The following is a 22,433-nucleotide window of genomic DNA, read 5'->3' as shown; positions in this document are numbered from 1 at the left end:
CCAGCAACTATTGAGAGCAAGAGACTCTGAAGGAAAAGAGATTGAATACTTTTTAAACTGGCAAAAAGGTGCCACAATGACCCCTGCTGCTGTGAACTGGGGCGATAAGGCGCCTCAGCATCCTGCTGAGAGTGATGAAGACGAGGAAGAAAGGTTCCAGCAGAACCTGAACGAAGAAGACGACCATTCCGAAGAATCCAAGCGAGAGGTGGAGCGTGCGATTCAACAAACTACAATCATCCAACCAGATGCTGGTTTCAAAAGAGGAAAAGCCACCACTGCATGCAGCTCAACCTCAATCTGCCCATCAGAGCCATCAGGTGAAACAATACCATTCCCAGATGTAAATGAGTTGATGTTCCTTGACCAAATCAATTTCAATCACATAATAAAATTATCTTAGATAGAAATATCTTAGGCCTAGTAATCAAAATTCAATATAAATCAAAACTAATCTGCTGCTTCACAATCTTCCCTGAGGCTTTTCAAACTCTCAGCTGCTGAATGGTGCATACATGTTTGGAGCCAAATTTACGGGATTCTACCTGGTCATCCTTTCATCTAGTTGTAGTTCATTGTTATTCAATGTATTCTTCATCCTATTCATTATTCATTCCTTTCACTTTGTTTATTTTATCGTATTTCCTGTTTAGTAGTTTAGTTATGTAGTTAATCTCATAAATATTTAATTGATAAAGAACTGGATCATTTGATTTGTGTGTGTATATGAAATGATAGGTCCCTGTACACCTTGAGAAGAACTCCGTAGCAACCCTGAGACTAACATTTAATTGGTTAATGTCAAATCTTGAAGTTTTCCCTATATTTTTCCAAATGTCGGTGTCGTCTAAAATGTAATCTTCTGTTAAATTCTGTTAAACTAATGGCGGCTTATGATGTAGGCTGAGTGCCATCATTCTTTTGTATTAATGTATGGGTATATAAGTCATAATTGAATTAGTTATAATTGTTACATATCTGGATATTAATTCATTATTATTTATTAAATCTGCTACCAGCAACAACGCTACACATGTTTTCATGTGATCCAGTGTTTTTTTGTGTTAGTATAAATTGGTGAAAATGGGATATTCAGCCTGGCTCTGATTTTCTCCCAGTTTCTTTGAGTTACGCCCAGGAGGCTATTGTAATACTGCATTGTGTCTGAAACATAAGCATTGGCTATATGTTTAGTATAGGCTCCCTACTGTGAAGTTATATCCTTATATCCTTCTGTCAGCTCCAAAGCACTCATAGGCATGAATTCAAAACACAATTTTAAATCTCAAAGGAGCTTTCTGAACGTTAATATTGCAGCACAGAACTGTTTGCTATATGTAAAGATATAGTGAAGTATTGTCTACCTGAGCAAAGAATGAAGTCGCTCTCCCTTTGTGTTTGTTTTCCCAGCTTCTCCTTGCTTTGATGGCATAGCCGGGCAAGCTGTTCGTGCTTTTAAAGCATGTTAGTTCATGTGAGCGTCCCCCACTGGCCAGCTCATTCTGCATTCTTCTCACACAGTGGTTTCAGCTGATAAAGCCGTCCTGACCGACAGCATTGTCGCAGAAGCGCAGCGCCGCTCAGGTACGTTAGTGTACGTAAAACTGTTAGCTCTGTCAGCACATTCACCATTGTTTTTACTGTTAGCGCAGTTCGCACCATTAACTACGAGCCATGTCGCCATGTTGAGAGCCGTTGAGAGGCAATCTAAATGCTGTATTATGCACCATTAAGGTGAGCACAGAAAAACTTTCCCCCGTTCGGCTGATGCATGTTAAAGCAGCCTTCTAGTGTCAAACTCTGCACAAATGTCATTCAGCACAGTGGTGGTCAAACAACCAAGTGAAGAATCCAAAAGCGAAACATTGTGACTTGACTGAGGGCTTTAAGTGACCAAATATACGGAGAAATCCACCCAAATGTTCACAGTGTTTTAGAGTAGACCTTCTAGTGTAAAAGCAACGCTGCAGCTGCCACTTCTAATGATGTTGAAATGTGATAAAGGAGTAAAGTTTGGGATAAACTGAAATACTGGTAAGGAGAATTTAAAAGAAGACAATAGCTTCTTCAGAAACATTATTAATACGATGTATGATTCTCAAAATACACACTATTAATTGTAAATGCTACCTGAGAGAAGCCTCATCGTACTTCCCTTGATACATGTCAGGAAATGGTTGTGCAACTTGTGGGGAACAACAGGAGAACAAAGCCCCAGTGAATGTATTTGGACTGTTATTTTTACATGATTTGTGTTTGCTAACACGGTGAATATGAATCATTCACTCCCTACACAGATAATAATCTGGTAAGATGCAGCAAGCTTTTTCAATATTTGAAAACACAGCAACAAAATACAGTGGATAGTTATAATAGAAAAAAAAGATAATTTCTTGTTGTCAAAAGAATGTAATTCTGTCTAAAATTAGTTTTGAAATTAGATTTTTTTTCTACAGTTAAAGCAATGTGGAGGAAAACGAGAAACACTGTTATTATTATTTACTTTCAAAAAGGAAAACTGCAGAGAATACAACATCAGTTTTAATAGACTAATAGGGAGGAAGAAAATGAACCATAATAGAGCTCATAAAAGAAAGAAGAAAGAAAAAGTGAAAGAAAGAGACATTGGAGGGTGAGGAAGAGATAAAAGCTCAGAATAACAATACAATAACATAAGAGCAAAGGCTGGAAGGCGGGTTGTGTATAGCCTTCAGCAGTGATTTCTGCCATTTTTCCAAGACAGCCTGAGGCTTTTTTCCAGCATGCCAATCACTACGGCAACAACACAGGCAGTTGCCAAACAGGCTTTCAGTCTCTAGGTGTGTTGTGTGTGTGTGTGTGTGTGTGTGTGTGTGTGTGTGTGTGTGTGTGTGTGTGTGTGTGTGTGTGTGTGAGTGACAGGATTCACACTGATGACACGTCAGTCATTTTAACCTTTACTTCTCGGCCTCTCCACTTTAACATCCTCTCATACGCGAGCTAAAACATTAACTTTTTCTATTTATTTTTTTATTGTATAGAAGCTTCAGAGTAAGCATTCTCTCTTTAACCTACATACCTCCAAATCTCTTTCAGTGGATCTCATTTCCCCTTAATTCTTTCTTGTCCCAATGGTTTCCTGATGGTGACCTTTCGTTTCATATCCTGCCTCATGAATTAAAGGCATTAACTCACTGATACACACACACACACACACACACACACACACACACACACACACACTCAAACAGACGCACATACTACATAAATTAACAGGCTAACAACATAAACCACTGCGATGCCTTCACTTTAACAATGTGACCGGATGATCAAAAGATCAACTGCAGTAACACAACATAACAGGAATTCAGTGACAGTGTGCAGACCCTGAACAACTGGCTGACGACTGATAGACTGGCTCATTCTTCAAAGAGTTCAAAGAGCCACGCTGACCTGAACAGTACGTTTGATACACTGGCTGTCATGTGCCTGTTTGTCTGTAGTCTTTTCCAGCCTGCGTATTCTCTTGATATTAACTAGGGGTAAAGAATAAGGCTTCATGATGTTCAAGAGGTGTAAGGGCGCAGCGAAAGCACTCTGCACAGCTTGTCCAATTACCTTCCTAATGGCCAGCTTGTCAGGCTGCCTCGTCTCTGTGGAGAAAGAAAGGACAAGTGGGGGTAGCGATCCATTCTCTTCCTTGTCACAGCAAAATCCCCCATTCGTCTCTTTATATGGTACCTTTGCTTTCTTTTCTTTTAAGTCCTGCTGCTCAAGTACATCCTGCTCCAATCCAAATGGTCGTAATGCCTTGGTAGTATGAGAGTAGGACGTAGAGAGAGGCCAGCTGTATTGTGGGTCTGTCAATCATTTGTCTGCACTCTTTCAGAATTGCCTGAGCTTTAATAGGCTTTCCTATTAAGTCTAGTTAACCATCATTCACCATCAGTAGGTCGAAGACCAGATTAATTGTTTCTCATTAATTGCCATATTACATTTTCCAAATCACTTTTCATATCTTGCTCTTCAGACATTGTTTCAAACAGCCTTATTTCTGCATTTTCCATTAAAGAAAATATGACGCATTCAACATTAGTTTTACAGTTGAAAAATATTCGACAAAATGTCTTACTTGTGTGTTTTTTTTAGGGTTTAAAATGTTTTTGTCTAAGAATGGCTGGAGATTGACCCATTGCATTAAAGGTATATTTACTCAAGTACTGTGGACTTTGTCCCCAATCACTTAGGACGGGATTAAGATGGAATCTTTTAATGGCCAGTATGAATGGGAGGAATGATTACATCAAGCAAAACCTGTTTCAGCGTTCATACCGGCACCTGTCTATTGTTTTTAGACAGATTTGAAAAATTATCAACCTATCCTTAAATGCTCAAAGGCGATCCCGGGCACCCACAGCCATGATCTGGTTGTGTTTGCAGCTGGGGGATTTTTGAACGGGGTTTTTGGTGCCCTTTCAAATGCATGTGGCAAAGTTATTGATCCTAACCCTTTGACGGCCATAAAGGACTTAGAGATCAAAGCTAACCAAGCTGTTGTTGTGGCCTTCTCTCCACTCCTCGCTCAGCGACTGCAGCACCATTTCATACACGCTTGCTGGAGAATGTAATGGCCCAACTCGACCCGCTAAAGCATAGCCTGCTGCTCTTAGCTCAACCAGGAAGTTTTATAAGATCTGCAGTTGTGGAAGGTAACTATATATATACTCAAGCTGTTGTTAAGTACAATTTTGAAGTACTTGTACTTTACTTGAGTATTTCTATGTTATGCTACTTTGTACTTCTACTCCACTACATTTTGTAATTTCTTTCTACTACATTTATTTGACAGCCAATGGTGTTGCTTTTCAGATTCAGATTTGTATTAAGGAGACATAACATGCTCACTTGTGTTTTGGGTTTTCACTAGAACATGTTCAAATGCTCTTTTATTTGTCTGAATTTACCTGTAATCACTCTCTGTCTGAAATGCTCCGTTTTAGTGCTTTTCAGCGAAATTGTGTTGCTGGGCAACAGCTTGGGTCCATATTTACTTCCTGCCAGCTGATGTCACTCACATACACTGAAACCAGAAATAGACACATTTAGAATATTTGTTTCAAACTGTGAAACTATCATATAGTGACACCACAGCTCTACGAAAATCCTGACGGATCGTTCAACGGTACATAATACGAGATTGGGAGCCTTTGGATTGCCTCTCAACGGCTCACAACATGGCGACGTCTGAGCCAGCGACTCGTAGCTGACGGTGCTGACAGCATTATTAACAGCACAGACTACAGCACACGTGCTGACAGAGCTAACAGTTTTTACCTAAGGGGGTACCGGGCGGTAGGTGTTATGATCCCACGACTACGACGCTGTCAGTTGGGACGGCGTTATCAGCTGTAACCGCCATATGAGAGCAGTGCAGAGCCGCGGCTGTAGCCATTGGGGCACGCTCACATGCACTAACATGCACTAAAAGCACAAGAGGCCGGCCAGCTTTGTCAATAAAGTAAGGAGAAGCTTAGATAACAACACACACGCAGAGAGAGACTTCATTCTCTGCTCAGATAGACATTTCCCTATGATATCTTTATAGCGAATTGTTGGTTACCACGATATTAATGCTCCGTTTCCTGTATATTGCTCCTTTAAAGGCATAGTTTCTGAATACAGGCTTTGTGTATTTCTCCATGGATTGACCGTTTTAATTAATTAATGCATGAATAATTAATAATGTATTATTCAGAAATGAGCCAATCTACATGGTGAGTTTTACTAAGTATTAATTAAGTATAGTTTTATACTAAAACCTATTATACCATATTATATATATACCTTTTGAATGCTTGACTTTTAATTGTATTTCTACGCTGTTGTGCTGTTACTTTTACTTGACTTATTTATCTGAGTATTTATCCACCACTGAAGATCAGCCAACTATTTCTGATCTACTTGCAAAATTAGACAAATTTCCATTGATGTGTATCTTTTTTGTTTATTGTTACTCTTTGATATTATGTATGGGTGTATGTGATGACTGCAGGCTGGAGTTAATGTTGAGAATTGATTTTAGAATATTTAAATAAAAATGAAAATGATCTTATTTAATAGAATATCTATATGTTGAGACATTGCCATATTAATTGGGCTTTAATTTACAATATCCAAGACACCAAAAATGTTGGTCAGTTAACATAAAATAACACACCAGAAAACTGTATGAGCCTTTCATCATTTATTTTCAAATCACAATAATCATCCCTTCCATCCACCCAGATGAGCCAAAACAAAGTAGAAAGGTACTTTATTGTTTCCTTAGTCCGAGTTCCTCATATTTTTCAATTCCTTTAATGATTCACATCCTCAAGCCTCAGCAAGCATACACACACACACACACACACACACACACACACACACACACACACACACACACACACACACACACACACGTAAAGAGGTATGTTTTTGCCATGAAGAGAAACCATTTGTTCATTTTGATGGGGGCCTAAAAAAGAGGTTGAGCTGTCTAAGTGGATTTTTCATTACTAAATGTAATAGGGCAAAGAAAATTACATCGGCTGCAGCAGGAGGGGTATTAGAATTGCTCATGTACTTTTTTCATTGATATTTGTAATGACCAAAGAGGTACAGTGCAGCTGTATATGAACATTAGAGAAATTAGCACAGTGCTCTGTCTCCAATGTGAGCGCTCTGTCCCTCCTGTCTCAGTCTCCTCCACTCGCCTGCTATCTGCAATTTGGAAAAGGTACATCCAAACTAACAGGGGAATGAAAAAGCATATTTTTTTCTCCCTGCTACAGCTCCGGACTGAGACAGAAGTGGAACACTAACATCAAGGAAATAATATTGCAAATGGAAAGCTATTAGGGCTGTCGAGCACTTTCTCATGCTTCTGAAATATGTTGATTATCATGTGCCGCTGCACGACAAACTTTTAAAGACTCAAAAATTGTAATTTCCTCACAAGACTGTGCAGTCCAGCCTTTCAATGAACCTCCGATCCAGAGTGCACATGTAATATATTTAGGAGGAAATGATCTCAGATCTCTGAGAGACGGATTCCTGCTGTAAATGTTTGGTTCATGCCCTTGTACTGGTTTTGTTCCTGCCCACTTCCATCTTGAATATTTACTGCCTAAAAGGTTTTATTCATTTATATTAGCACTGATGGAAGAAGTACACAGATCTTAACTGAAGAAAATAAAAACTAAAGTATTGCATTAAACATTTACGTAATTAGAATCAGCTAAATAAATCTAAAATAAAAAAATAAAACAAGCCACTATGCAAAATGCCCCCTTTAAGTGTGCTATATTGTTATACATGTTATGTTCAAGGATTATTATTATTGACATATTACCAAACATTTAAGTATTTAAATGTACAGGTGGGGTTAATTCTGACTACTTTACTGTCTCGAAAAACACATAATTTTTATAAGCTCATTGGTTTAAGTTTAAAGTTTGAATCTGCAAAGTAAAGAGTTACTAGAGATTTCAAATAGATACAACTGAAACACTTCCCTCTGAAGTAAAAAGATGAAATAAATGGAAATATTCCCAAAATTGTATTTCTAAAGTACTTGAGTAAATGCACATTATCATTGTGTATTATATTACTTCACATTATCTGACTCTCAGTTGTTAATTAGTTGTAAAACAAATCCCTTCAAAGAATGATGAAAACTTAGACCTTTGACAAAATATTGAGCTTCCTATGATCACATGATGTGCATCAACAGATGGAGTTTGTTTGGTTTTTCCATTTTTTTCTGGCCACTTTAAGGACTTGTTGTCCACAGAGATTTAAAAGTTGAGAATTATAGTTTATTCTTGACCTTTTGAAACAGCAGATGATAATAAGACTACTGAGACTGCAAACTGCCATCTAATTGAAAAGTTAAAAGGTCTTTTGGATAAAGGTCATGCTTTGGGAGCAGTTTTCTTAGACTTAAAAAGGCTTTCGATACTGTTAACCACAGTGTGTTGATATCCAAACTTCCCAAATTCCAATTTTCTGATCATGCTTCACAATGGTTTGACCTCAGGGGAAGAGTATGTGTGAGATAATGTGAGAGTCAATGGGGAAAAGTCCACCATCCGTGCCAATAGCATGGGGATACCCCAGGGGTCGGTTCTAGGTCCATTGCTATTTAGCATGTATATCAACGACCTACCTGAGAGTTGTCCTGGGGTTGGCTGCCAAATGTATGCCGGTGATACAGTTATTCATACATCTGCCAGAACATCTAGCAAGGCCGCTGACCAGCTTACTGAATCCTTACATTCTGTATCGCAATAGCTTGAGTCCTCTCAGTTAACACTGAATGGGAAATGCAAGATTTATGGTAAAAAATAAAGAATGAGGTCATCAGTGAGGTTGATAATGTGAAGTACTTAGGAATCATCTTAGACTCACATCAGATTTGACAAGTGTGTAATATCTGCAAAAAAGTTAAATCAAATCTCAACTGCTTCAGATTCATCAGAAAGTATCTGCCATTCAGCACAGCCCAGCTTTACATGCATGCCATGATATTCTCACACCTATCATACTGCATCACTACCTGCTCACAAGCCTCACAATCAACTATACAACCCATCATATCACTGTATAACCAGACATTAAAAATTATGGACAAAAAAACAATGAGGTGGCACCATTGTCACATCTTGCAAAAACAGAATATGTTCAACTTTGAAAGCTTCATAAGCTATTCCAACTTAAAGCTTATTTTTAAATGCCACCAGCACACCAGTAGAGTGAACACACGGGCCTCAGTAAACGGGAACTGTCGCATTGCATTACGCAAAACCTCATTTGGACAATCAGTCTTCTCTGTTAAAGGAGCAAAACTATGGAACTGTCTACCAACTGAATTGAAAATGCAACACAATTTTTATGTTTTTGATAGAGGTATTAAATCATGGCTAAAAGAGAAACAACACTGTTCTCACACCTAACACCCCTGTAAACACACTTGTACTTTGTGTATGTATCTGTGGATGTATTTTTTCTTCTTTCTTTTTTATATTTTAACTTTTTATTAAAAAGCCTCCTGTGGACAGGTGTTGTAAATTAGCATTTCGCTACAAATACTACAGGGTCCTCGCCATAAAGCCACCTGTCATGTCATTAATTACCAGTTAAATATATACATTATGTTTGACTGCAGGATCACTGTGGCAACACTCCCCTTATGTTTCATCTACTCTATCACCCAATATTTATTCCACTTGTATCTCCCTATGGGTTGCTGCGCTCCCCCTCTCCATCGTATCAGGCCTCATTAGCACATAACAGGTTATCGACATGCATAGCAGGGCCCTGATTTAGACATTCAACCTGATTAGCGCTTAATGAACAGAGACCAGTTACCTGAACGGAAGTGCACACAGTGCCGTAGCACAATAACAAACGTGTATGAGCTCACAGACGCACACAATGTAAGCACACATACGTACCAACATATACATTCTCTGCCGTGCCTTTCTTAGCCCGTGTCCTCTGTGTGCTCATTTTCACACTGAGGCAATTGAAGTGTGAGAGACTGACACCTAATTACATCGTACGATGGCAGACAAGAACTTCTCACACATCCCGAGGGAGGTTGGGGACATGGAATCCGAATGGACCATGTTCAAAGCCTCTATTGTGGACGCGGCCGCTAGGAGCTGTGGCCGGAAGGTCGTCGGTGCCTGTCGTGGCGGCAACCCGAGAACAAGACACAAATCAATTTGAGTATTACAAATTGTTGAGATGTTTCATCTTTAAGAGACCTTTCTGACACCCCTGAAGAGCTACAAGATGATATTGCAGAGCTACATTAAATTACCATTATGTGTGCTTAAAGAGTGCATATCCAAAAGGTTTGTTTAAAAAAACCATTACAAACCAAATTCAATTCAATTCAATTTGTTGTTGTATAGCCCAAGATCACAAATTACAAATTTGCCTCAAAGGGCTTTACAATATGTACACATGCGACATCCTCTTGTGGCCTCACATCGGAACAGGAAAAACTCCCTTGAAAAAACCCTTTAACGGAGAGAAAAGAGGAATAAACCTGTGTGAGAGCAATAGAGGAGGGATCCCTCTCCCAGGATGGACAGAAGTGCAATAGATGTCATGTGTGCAGAATGAACAACATAACAGAGTTACAACACATTCAATGAATATGACAGAACCACGGCAGGAAGCAAGACCATGGTCCAGGTATAACCAGGATCCACGGAAACCTGCGAGGCGAGAAAGCACAGAGACTCTGGTGAAGATACAAAGTTAGTAATGTGCATTAATGGCATCGGTAATATAAAATAGTAATGTGAGTAATAATAAAATTTATATTAGCAGTGGAAGTCAGCAGGGCCATGGTGGGAGGAAGGACCAGGGTCCAGATGAAATATGGTGAGTGTGTCTGCCCCCCGGACTGAAACTGGAAGTTTGTTCCACAAAAGAGGAGCTTGATAACTGAAGGCTCTGGCTCCCATCCTACTTTTTAAGACCGTAGGAACCACAAGTAACCCTGAATTTAGGGAGCGCAGCTCTCTAGTAGGGTAGTATGGTACTATAAGCTCTTTAAGATATGATGGTGCCTGACCAGTTCGGGCTTTGTAGGTAAGTAAAAGGATTTTAAATTCTATTCTAGATTGTACAGGGAGCCAGTGCAGAGAAGCTAATACAGGAGAGATATGATCTCTTTTCTTGGTTTTTGTGAGTACACAAGCTGCAGCATTCTGAATCAGCTGGAGAGATTTAAGAGACTTATTCAAGCAGCCTGATAATAAGGAATTGCAGTAATAAATGCATGAACTAATTTCTCTGCATCGCTTTGAGACAGGATGTGCCTGATTTTTTAAATATTACGTAGGTGAAAAAAGGCAGTCCTAGAAATGAGTTTTATCTGAGAGTTAAAAGACAAATCCTGATCAAAGGTAACTCCGAGATTCTTTACAGTGCTGCTGGATGCCAGCGCAATAACATCTAGAGAAACTATATCATCAGATAACTGATGTCGGAGGTATTCTGGGCCTAGTAGAATAACTTCAGTTTTGCCTGAGTTTAACATCAGGAAGTTGCAGGTCATCCAGGTTTTTATGTCCTTAAGACATGCTTGCAGCCTAGTGAGCTGGTTGGTTTCATCTGGTTTGATCGATAGATATAATTGAGTATCATCTGCATAACAATGAAAGTTTATAGAGTGTTTTCTGATAATGTTGCCTAAAGAAGCATATATAAGGTGAACAAGATTGGTCCAAGCACAGAACTTTGTGGAACACCATGACTAACGTTGGTCTTCATTGAGGTTTCGTCGTTTACATATACAAACTGAGATCAATCTGATAAGTAAGATTTAAACCAGTTTAGTGCGGTCCTTTTGATACCGATATAATGTTCTAGTCTCTGTAACAGGATGTAATGATCAATGATGTCGAACACAGCACTAAGGTCTAACAAGACAAGAACAGAGACAAGTCCCTTGTCTGATGCAATTAGGAGGTCATTAGTTATTTTTACCAGAGCTGTCTCTGTGTTATGATGCTTTCTAAATCCTGACTGAAAATCCTCAAATAAACTATTGTTATGAAGAAAGTCACACAACTGGTTCACGACTGCTTTCTCAAGGACCTTAGAGAGGAAGGGAAGGTTAGAGATCGGTCTATAGTTAGCCAGAACCTCTGGATCGAGGGTGGGTTTCTTAAGCAGGGGTTTAATTACAGCTACTTTGAATGACTGCGGTACATGACCTGTTAGTAAAGACAGGTTGATCATACCTAGTAAAGACGTGCTAGTTAATGGTAACACTTCTTGAAGCAGTCTAGTCGGTATAGGGTCTAAGAGACAGGTAGAAGGTTTTGACGTAGATATTATTGAAGTCAGTTTGTCAAGGTTGATGGGAACAAAGCCATCTAAATATATACCAGGGTTTACAGCTGTTTCTAAGGTTAGTCTATTTGAGGATAGATCGGTACTAGTCGAGGGCAGTAGATTATTAATGTTCTCTCTAATAGTTATAATCTTGTCATTTAAAGAAGTTCATGAAGTCATTTCTACTGAGGTCTATAGGAATACATCGCTCAACAGAGCTGTGACTGTCAGCCTGGCTACAGAGCTGAAGAGAAACCTGGGGTTGTTCTTATTTTTCTCTATTAATTATGAGTAATTGGCAGCTCTGGCATTACGGAGGGTCTTCTTATATATCTTAAGACTGTCTCGCCAGACTAACCGAGATTCTTCCAAGTTAGTAGAACGCCATGTTCTTTCAAGTTTTCGTGATGTTTGCTTTAATTTGCATGTTTAAGGGTTATACCATGGAGCGAACCTCCTTTGTTTTACTATCTTCTTTTTTAGAGGAGCAATCAAGTCTAATGTCATTCTCAGTAAGCTTGTAGCACTATCAACAAGGTGATCAATCTGGGTCGGACTAAAGTTATCACAGGAGTCCTCTGTTATACTGAAGCATGGTACTGAGTTAAATACAGACGGAATCGCTTCTTTAAATTGAGCTACGGCACCATCAGATAGACATCTAGTGTAGTAACTTATGCTTAATGGCACACACTCCGTTAGTAGGAATTCAAAAGTTATTAGATAATGGTCCGATAAAAGAGGGTTCTGTGGAAAGACTATTAAGTCTGCTATTCTAATGCCATAAGTCAGAACCAGGTCGAGGGTGTGGTTAAAACAGTGAGTGGGTTTCTGTACACTCTGACAGAAACCAATCGAATCTAATAATAAGATAAACGCAGTACTAAGGCTATTATTCTCGACATCCACATGGACATTAAAGTCACCTACAAGAATTACTTTATCTGTTTTAAGGACTAGATTTGATAAAAACTGAGAAAATTCCGATAGGAATTCAGAATATGGACCTGGGGCCCGGTACACTATAACAAATATAACTGGCTGTATTGTTTTCCACGTTGGGTGTGAAAGACTAAGAATCAAGCTTTCAAATGAGTCATAATCTAGTTTAGGTTTAATAATAAGCTAGAGTCAAAGATGGCTGCTACTCCACCTCCTCGGCCGGTGCCTCGAGGAATGTGAGTATTAATATGACTTGGAGGAGTGGATTCATTTAGGCTGACATATTCATTACACAGCCAGGTTTCAGTGAGACAAAATAAATCAATATGATTATCTGATATTAACTAATTTACTAAAACAGCTCTAGATGACAAAGATCTGATATAGTCCACATTTAACCTTTTGGACCCTAGACCCTGATCCTATTTTGTTGCACTGTTGCGTTGGTATTAATTTGGATAAGGTTATTTTGTTTAAATCCTCGACTGTTTACTTTTAATTTAATTAATTTAAGTGGCCTTGGGGCAGACACAGTCACCATATGGCTTTGGGTGGGTAACTGCTCTAATGGAATATCAGAGAAGTGTGTAAGACTACAGCTGTGCTTCCTGGTCTGAACTCTGGATTGTCATGGATTAGGTCCACAAAGAAACTGGCTCAGATTTGCAGAAATGAGATCAGCTCCATCCAAAGTGGGATGAATTCCGTCACTCCTAAGCAGACCAGGTTTTCCCCAGAAAGTCTCCCAGTTGTCTACGAAGCCCACATTGTTTGCTGGACACCACCACGACAGCCAGCGGTGGAACGATGACATGCGGCTATACATTTCATCAATGGTCGGATTCGGGAGGGGGCCAGAGAAAACTAGTCCGACATGGTTTTTACGTATGTACACACAGATTCCACTTTAACTTTAGTGATCTCCGAGAGCCGACGTGAATAACAATCTTACTGTATTTACGATTATCTTTAGCCAGTACTTTTAAATAGGACTCAATCTGGCCCCGGGTATACATGTAACTGTGGCTTCTGGTTTCGCTAACTTCACGTTTCTCACAATAGAGCTGCCAACTCCGCCGGGTCGGGAAGACCGGTTTGAACCGTAAAGTGACTGCTGGTGAGCAGAGTGCTTCGCTTTAGACTTATGCTTCCTTCGGGCAGTCACCTGACGGAGACGGAGATTACCCCACAGTGTCAGTGTCAATGAAACACTGACATTATGTCCGGTTATTGTTTTTATAGCTATTCTTGGGGAATATAATACTCATTTGACAAGGAGAAATGGAAATATAAAATTAGCAGCGGGCTCTTACTTCAAGCATGTTCTATTAGTCAAAGAGTGAGGGGAAATTGTAAAACCTTCAGAACAATTTTATTTCAATATACAGTAAATACAGGCAAGGCATCTAATTTGGGGTTTATTCATCAAAGACAAAAACAGATGAGGCTCTATGATGAACAGAAATAATCGGAAATCATGGCCTCTCCTTTATCTCCCTTCCCTCTCGTCTCCTCTGGCGGAGTTTATTAAAGACCCACGCTGCCCTTGGATATTCAATAATTTTTCAGTCAGAAGTAATGGATGTCTTGAATGAATGCAAAGGCTGGCAATTCATTACAACAATCACAGTATGAATTATTTTCTCCCCCGATTCCATTCTCTCATCTCACATGCTGCACTCTTCCCTTCACATAGTTTTTAATGTTACATGCTTCGTGACATTAAAACGTTTGAACTTATATGTTGATAACCGAAAATGTAGATATTAAAGATCTGTTTTTGATGCAGTGCATGTCAAGCAGAAAATAGCTCTATGAATAGATGAATGAAATCCTCTTATGACAAATGACAGAATGTCACATTCACATATAGCAGATGGGATGCATTGCAACACACTGCCTGCTGATCATCAGACATCCAGTTCACACATTCTGCTCTCCAAATCTAAAGCAGAAGGGCAGGTTGATCACCAAAAAAACAATTTTTTTTAGGTGATGCTTATATTTGCAATTTTCCATCTCTGCTTAAAGGCAATATACTCCTCCGCTGCCTGTAATTTTCTCATTATCGCCCACTTCCCCTCAACCACTCCTCTGTCTATTTTCTCCCGTCTCTCAGCCTCTGCTCCATCTCCTGGAATACTTTCTCATTGACGGGGTCCGCCTTGGTCACCACAGCTTTTCTGCCGTCTGGTTGAAGCATGACAGTCATAACACAGCACATGTCCACCAGCTCTTCCTGACACCTCCTCATCCCGGTGTCCAGCTCACCCCTCCGGGCCGGGTCACGCTTCAGAGCCGCCTTTCCCGCCACCGAGAAGCCCAGCAGGCCCGTCAAAACATCATCGGACAGCTCCACGTCCAGGTAGCCGGTTCCATCAGATATTGTGGCGCAGATGCGCCAAAGGCCGTCGTTGCTGCTCAGTTTCCCCACGAGAGTCACAATGAAAGCTTTGACTCGGATCTCTGTGGCGTGAGGTTGTGGTTTGGACGTCATCTCCTCTAGCAGGCACAGATATGTGAAAGGTGGAGATGTCAGAGTGAGGGCAGGGACCGAGCCGTCACTCTGACGGTCTATTTTAACAGATTCAAATGCTGCATTGTTTGGGTTATAATTTTTCCCCTGAGGTGTGTCGTGAGAGCTCTCAAATGAAAACCTTTCTGTTTCTGTTTTGTTGGTAACGCTCTCTCGGCCTCTACTTGGTCCTTGTTGAACAGGGAGCTGATTTGACTGTCCAGTCCAACCGGTTTCTACCTCTGCAAGAAGGCAGTCCATATCGTCATCCATGAAATCACTCTCATCATTAGTAACAAAGCCTAACTCATGTGATGGCTGGAGAGCTGCTGCCGGGGACAAAACCTGCCCTGTAGCTTCTTTAACACAGCCTTGATGGTCTCTTTTCTGTGTGGTGGATCTTGAATTGCTAGAACCAAGCCGTGACCCAGAGCCATTCAAAGTGTGCTGCTCAAACTGAGCAGTTTGGGCGTTCGTTGCCCTGTTAGGATTTCCCGTTATTCTGTCGCTGCTCTGTGTTGTGCTTCTGTGACTGCTGACAGACTGCGTGGTAACATTGTCACTCTGTTGAAAAATCAGACTGTCCAACTCATCCAGAGGAAGATTGTCGAAGTCCTCATCAGGAAAGTCTTCGACTTCCATGTTGTGATCCGAGATCTCCGGTTGAATCGAGAGGTCGGGGGCCTCTTGTTCGTTGTGGTGGCGATGACCATGGACTGAACCACCTCTGTTGCTCTGGGCCAAACCACTTCTGTAAGAGCGGGCGGAGGCTTCATTTCTGCAAGAGACCCGCCAAAAATGTTGGACTGAAATAATATAGTTTCAAACCAGCAAGTATTTTCAACAATGTCGTTGGGCCCAATGTGCCAGAGGTATACCCCAAAAATTCAACTATGGAACATTTTACGCTACATTCTACAGCTACAGAAACAAGGGGATGAAGATATAAGTCAGACATTACTCAACACGTTTAAGTCTTATCTTTGAGTAAAGCCTGAAGTTGGTAAATTTAGAATAATTTGACACCAGACAGGATGTTTTTAAATCATAAGTAGTGAACTGCCTTTGTCGTTCAAGTCAAAATGATCAAATTATGTGGCAATTTTGTTTCATTTGTTTCCGACTGTGCAGGAAATTGGTGGTCACAGGACTGCAGAGATAAAGACAGCAAAGCCAACGAGGACAAAAATCATATATTAAATATGTTCGTCTATAGGAAGTAGAGTCAGTAAGTGGTAAATGCATCCCAAAGTAGAGGAAAGATAAATGCTGAGATTCTTTCTGAAGACAAACATTATGCTAAAATTCGAAATGTCAAGGTGTATTTGCCCGGCGGTGAACACCGAGGAGTTCCAGCATCAAAATGTCAATGTTAACCACCCACCTGGATGAGGCTGTCGAGACAAGGCTCCTTATAGAGGAGCTTCTCGAGGACTGAGTGGAGGTCTCACTGAGCGTCCCGTAGCCGCTGTCTGGAACAGGCCCCACCTGAACTCCTTCCACCTCCTGGGCCTCCAGACTGGCCAACAACTCTGCATCATCTAGCTCCAGGTCCTCCACTTCCTGGTTTCCTGAAGAGAAAACAAACGAGGCACAACATCATGATTATGTCCAATTCTAAAATGCCTAGCATAACATAAGAATTAAGGTGGCCCATTTTCCTTCTTAAACCGGCCTTATTTTGTATAAAATCTAAATTGTTTAAATTAATTGGATATACCTTGTAGTGGTGCCGGGGGGGGCCCTCCCCCCTGTTGCTGCTCCTCAGGAAGTCCCAGCGTCCGACACAGCACCTTGCCCTGTCAGAGTAGAAATATACCACTGAACCTGTACACAATATTCCATTTAATACACTGCAGCTGCACAACAGCTGGGGTTTTGTATTTATCTTCCTTTAGAAGCTGTAAACGGTAACTGCCACATAACAACTAGGTTTACTCTCAATGTTGTATTCAATTTAAAAAATGAATCACAAAGTGATTAGGAGCAAATAGTATTCACATCAAATTTGAAGAAAACTAATTAAGAAAACACAATATGCTTAAATGTGCTGGTGACTGTGGCTAAGTGGAGAGCAGGGCCGGCGGAGGAGGGCAGGGTCGGCGGTTCGATCTCCGGCTCCTGCTTTACTAGTCTCACGTCAATGTGTCCTTGAGCGAGACACTTAACCCCAAAATGTCTCCCGTAGCTGCGTCTACGGTGTGTAGATAGATACTGAATTGTAAGTCGCTTTGGATAAAAGCGTCTGCTAAATGACCGTAATGTAATGTAAATGTAATGTAATGATAGACAGGAGAAACCAACAGTGTACCTGGTTATTCCTCTCCACCAGGTCCTCCACTTCACCACCCAGGACCTTGATGTTGGACGGCCTCAACAGAAGCATCCCGAGTCTGCAGACCATCTGCCCATGCAGCTGCAGCTTCACGCCAGGCCTGAGGGTTACAAGAGTCAACTATGAACATTTTTAAAATATGGTACAAAAGTTTCAGTTAAACCAAACTGGCAGTGACGTAGCAGTAACATGTTTATTCATTTCGGATTTCTTGACATTTCCACACAAAATCTAAGATAACATATAAATAAATAACAGCATTGCCTTTATATAGTAACATAACATATTCTTAATTTTAAAATTAAAGACACATTTGCTGGAAATAAAGCAAGACATAGAAAGTCACGGTTCGTCCCTTTACGTGGTTATACACCACAACGCAGTTAAATATTTAACAGATTGATTGTTCACCTTAGAGCTGTGCTGAGTGCAGGGACAGACTGATACTCCATGGCCTCCAAGCTCTGGACTCCATCTGTCACCTGTTCAACAGAGACAGAGTATTTAACCAGGAACAGCTGAACGGGGAAATCATTGTAAAATGATTGCAGATTTAAATTCTCAAACTATTACCACAGAGGGTTAAACATTATTGCTGTCCTAGCCGGAACCAGTTTCTCGAAAATGTCTTAGAAATTCTAGAAGTCAAAGATCAAATGGCGTAAAAAAAAAAAGTCTATGCATTTTCAGCAGTAGGTTGTTTCGCTGTAAAACTTCCCAAAACCAGCGTCGCTGCTAAAAGCTTATCCGAACACGTTATTAACCTGCCGTTTGACCGTATGTCAGTGAACGTAAAGCTGCTGTGGGTCTTTGCATCCCGTGACTCCTAGAACTGTGAGACTTCAGGTCTCGGAAACAGTAGAAAGAAAAAAGAAAAAAAGCCACTGCAACGTTTCTAAGCAACGCCAGCAATATTCTTGAGAAACCATAGAGCAGTGACAAGTGTATTACTTAAGGTGAAAATTACAGTCTGTCTGCTCCTTATATTCCAGCAATTTACTCTTTCATATGCTCCCACTGATTGTACCTGTCCACTCTTGATTCAGTTAGAAGAAAAGCAGAATTCTACATTGTTCTACCCTAACCAAACATAAAGATAAAGTCTGCTCAGAGAATATGGTTGCACAGTTAAATGAGTAGAATTGTACACACTGGTAAATAGTGTAACACTGTATTTATAATGTCAAATACACTCTAGTCAATCGCAGCTCATTTAAGATGCTTAAAAGTGTTGCAAGATATTTTTGCTTTCAGACTATTGTGATCACAAAGTTTTTTTTACAAACACAATAATAATAATAATGATAATAATAATAATAATACAGCTCCTAAACCCTTGTTTCAGGGCTGGGAGGTCTTGGTCATCACAACGATGAGGTTGTCTTAGTTGAGAGGCCGACGACTTACGTCATACATTCTGTTCATGTACAGTTAATGCCGTTATTTTACAAAATACAACATAAAAATTGTCAACATTTCTTTTATACCTACTGTATTTCATACACGGCTCTGACCTGCAATAGTAGCATACGGCTTGGTCTGGCTTCCCAGGGCCTCTGGGTGAACTGTGTGACAGCAGACACCTCGTCGTTGGCACAATCTGAGCCCCTCCACTTCTGCATCTGACTATACGCAGGCTGACTGATGTCCAGCAATGAGTCAACCTAGAACACAGTGGGACCTTTGATTACGTTGCCTTTTCCCTGCATAAGAATTTCTATAAAGAAACTAGTGAAATGAAAAACTACAGTCTTATAACAAAACAATGTATACATTGTGTACAAGAGAATTTCTTGAATTGCCAGTCTTATTTGCTATCTTGTGGCTCCCATCTTTGAACCTTGGAACCAATTCACATGTAATTACTCCGTCTCAAGGTTTCCAGCTGAGTTTCCATTTTCCATACGATGGAGAGCTGAAATCTAGTGGTGCTTTGTTATAATATGGATTCTATGGTCCGCCAATCATCTTTTCCCCACAAAATGCACAACAGCTACTCTTGTTGTGTGTTTAAGTCAATTTTGTTGAGCATTTCTTTTTTTATTGAATCATAATCCGTATTGTGCATCATGATAAAGTGAATGGGAATAATTTAGACTGCTATACTATTAAGCAAAAAATGCCTTTAACCACATATTTCTAAGATCCAACACAACAACAAACACAAACTTCAATAAGCGCATTATACCCTGACAGCAACGTTACACAAGGGGAAATATTCTGTTCATTTCTTTGCTCAATGTGGACTGCCATTTCCACTGTAACAGGATTTTGTTTGTGTTTTTATTTATGGGGATATTTGTATTTGCTCCCCTCTTTCTCACCTGCAGCTGCATATATTGTTCTCGGCATGCTGTTTAGACCTAACATGGTTTTATTAGCCTTCTAGACCAACTCTGGCTAATTTATACATTTCTACTGATCAATGGGCATCGTCCCTAACATAACATGCAACAATTAATATGAGATGAAAAATACAGTGTAAAGCCTGTACCTGGACACAGAAGGTGCCGCTGAGTTCAGTCTTCTGGGCCTGAGAGAGTCCTTCAGGGAGAACAGGGCAGCTCAGGTCCCTGAGGTCCGTCAACAGCCACTGGTCCAGCGCCTAAAATGTCACGTCATGCAGAGAGGCACATGAGGGTTTAAGCTGTTACCGTTCACAGCAAGTTTATGTCCCACTGTAAGATCTATTTTATGACACTCTGACATGATTTTTGTACTTCACTACTTCCGTTCACTTCCATGAACCATCAAATTATAAACAGTAGGTCTCTTGTTCATGATATGAACATCCTAACCATAATCGTTCAAGTGCACTTCCTGGTTGAGATCAAGTGACCATGTCGGCCACTTCAATGAACTGATGTCACGTCATGTTCCTGAAACCAACAGGAGTTGATCTGTGCCTTGGAAAATGGAGCGTTAGAAGACGAGATAGACTTTGGCCACGGAGGGATGCAGCTGTTCAACGACATTTAAGTACACTGTGGCGTACAAATGATTGGAGGAAAACATACCCCACATGACGCCGCCACCAGCTGGTACAGCTAACACCAGGACGAATCCATGCTGTTTACACAAAAGAATTGCCCTGCTATCAGCATGTCGCAACAGAAACCAGGATTTGTCAGACCAGGAGGTGTTCTTTCACTCCTCAAATCGCCCACCTATGCCGATCACTACCCACTGTAGCATGATCTTCCTCTGCTCAGCTGGCAGTAGTGGAGCCGTGCACGGCCTCACGCTTTTGATGCTTGTCCGCTCAAAGTTGCAATGAGTTGTGCTTTCTGTGTGTTGCATGTTTGTTTAGCGGTCAACAATATTTGAAAATTGCAGATTCATTTTTTTTGTTGATTGACTAATTATTTCAGCTCCGCACGGCGATGGGGAACACTATATTGGTGAAGCGGCAAGGACCTTAAACTGAAGACTGAGTGAATACTGGAAACAGACATAATCAGCTGTAATGTAAACACCAGACCAAAACCAGTTAAAGCTTCAACTGGGAAGGGGTCAACAGTCATCAACCAGGAGTAAGTGGATGGCCTGGAGAGGGCTCAAGAGGACATTCACATCCAATGCAAGAGACCATCTTAAAACAGAGTAATAATGTCCCCCTCCATATACAACCACCTGTTGTCACATCACCCAAGTCTCATTCTTCAAGTCACTCATCACTCTAGACTGTGATCATGTTGCATTCAGCTGCGCAGACACATCCAGACATCCGGCCTACCTGTTGGTTGATTTGCTGCTGTGACAGATGACCTGCGCCTCCTGCTTCTTCCTGCAGCCACTCCACGCAGGCTTCCAGCCAGGCAAAGGGCACCTGGACGTGCCAGGAGGACTGCAGCCAGGCTTGGGTAGCATGTACCACTGCCTGGATCTCAGGGGCCATCCTTGGCCTTTGTTCGTATTTGACTTAAGCCACTTCCTGATATTTTCTCCAATGTTATCTGTTATTATATGAAGCCAGTTCCGTTATTCATACTCAACTACATTCATCAGTAATGGCTTTACTCTGGATTACACATTAGCAATGACACATTTAGTAAATTACGGTTTTCAGTGTACACGTAGTGGTTCAAATGTTACATTTAATTTAATTCATTGCATAGCACCATGCAATCACTGAGGGCTTAAAGGGAGTTTTTATGTCAAGGGATCATCTATTCTACTCTCTGTATCTTGTGGTGATTTATCGACCGGGGAGATTAGTTAACTATTATTTTTGCCGTGGTCACATTAGCTTTGATAAGCCCTCTGTCTCTGCGGGTGGTCACGTCTGGGTGCTGTGAAGGAGAGAGAGAGGACAGATTGAGTGAGAAATGCAGGCAGGGATGGCAAGCGACAGAACAATAAAAACAATGTGTATGTCCAAGTTCATATAGAAGTTACCTGCGAGTCATGGAGGCAGCCTCTTCCACGAAGTGTAGTGGGAAGTAGTTAAGGCGCCAAAGTTGACCAACGTTGGTGCTACTATGCCTTAGCTTTGAGTCCATACAACATGTTTAACGTTACAGAGGCTTTTACATACAACCGCAGCTGTTAAATATAAGTACCTAGACAGACACCACGTAACATAAGCCTTTCAGATCATCACACCTTAAATACAGGAATAACTTGAGCAACCTGCAGATCTAACTGCACCCGGAAATAGAGTTTATAGTGTTATTTTGGAAACGCCGCTGCTATTGTGATTGACGTCTCTTCTAGCCAATGGTTACTCCCGCCTGTTTGATGTACTCTCTGTTCAACCAATCA

The 22,433-nt window shown here is 40.7% G+C and overlaps 1 protein-coding gene and 1 pseudogene across 1 annotated transcript; both read right to left on the bottom strand.

Moving 5' to 3' along the window:
* Positions 1-10,355: 10,355 nt before the first annotated feature.
* LOC137867128 (uncharacterized) lies at positions 10,356-11,781 on the bottom strand (annotated as a pseudogene).
* A 2,394-nt stretch (positions 11,782-14,175) lies between these two features.
* rmi1 (RMI1, RecQ mediated genome instability 1, homolog (S. cerevisiae)) lies at positions 14,176-22,316 on the bottom strand. The gene is made up of 9 exons (XM_068704144.1): positions 22,068-22,316; positions 21,406-21,961; positions 20,164-20,274; positions 19,184-19,333; positions 18,081-18,151; positions 17,646-17,769; positions 17,055-17,133; positions 16,719-16,905; positions 14,176-16,112 (listed from the first exon to the last, which is right to left on the bottom strand). The coding sequence occupies exons 2-9, from the start codon at positions 21,565-21,567 to the stop codon at positions 14,918-14,920; spliced, it is 2,079 nt and encodes a 692-aa protein (XP_068560245.1). The 5' UTR covers positions 21,568-21,961; positions 22,068-22,316; the 3' UTR covers positions 14,176-14,917.
* Between the last annotated feature and the right edge of the window lie 117 nt (positions 22,317-22,433).

The sequence above is a fragment of the Cebidichthys violaceus genome, unplaced genomic scaffold, assembly GCF_023349555.1.
Source record: "Cebidichthys violaceus isolate CVI_PGR_0920_01 unplaced genomic scaffold, fCebVio1.0.p SCAF_9, whole genome shotgun sequence".
NCBI lineage: Eukaryota > Metazoa > Chordata > Actinopteri > Perciformes > Stichaeidae > Cebidichthys > Cebidichthys violaceus.
The sequence above is the reverse complement of the archived record's forward strand: the minus strand, read 5'-3'. Positions and strand labels throughout refer to the sequence as shown.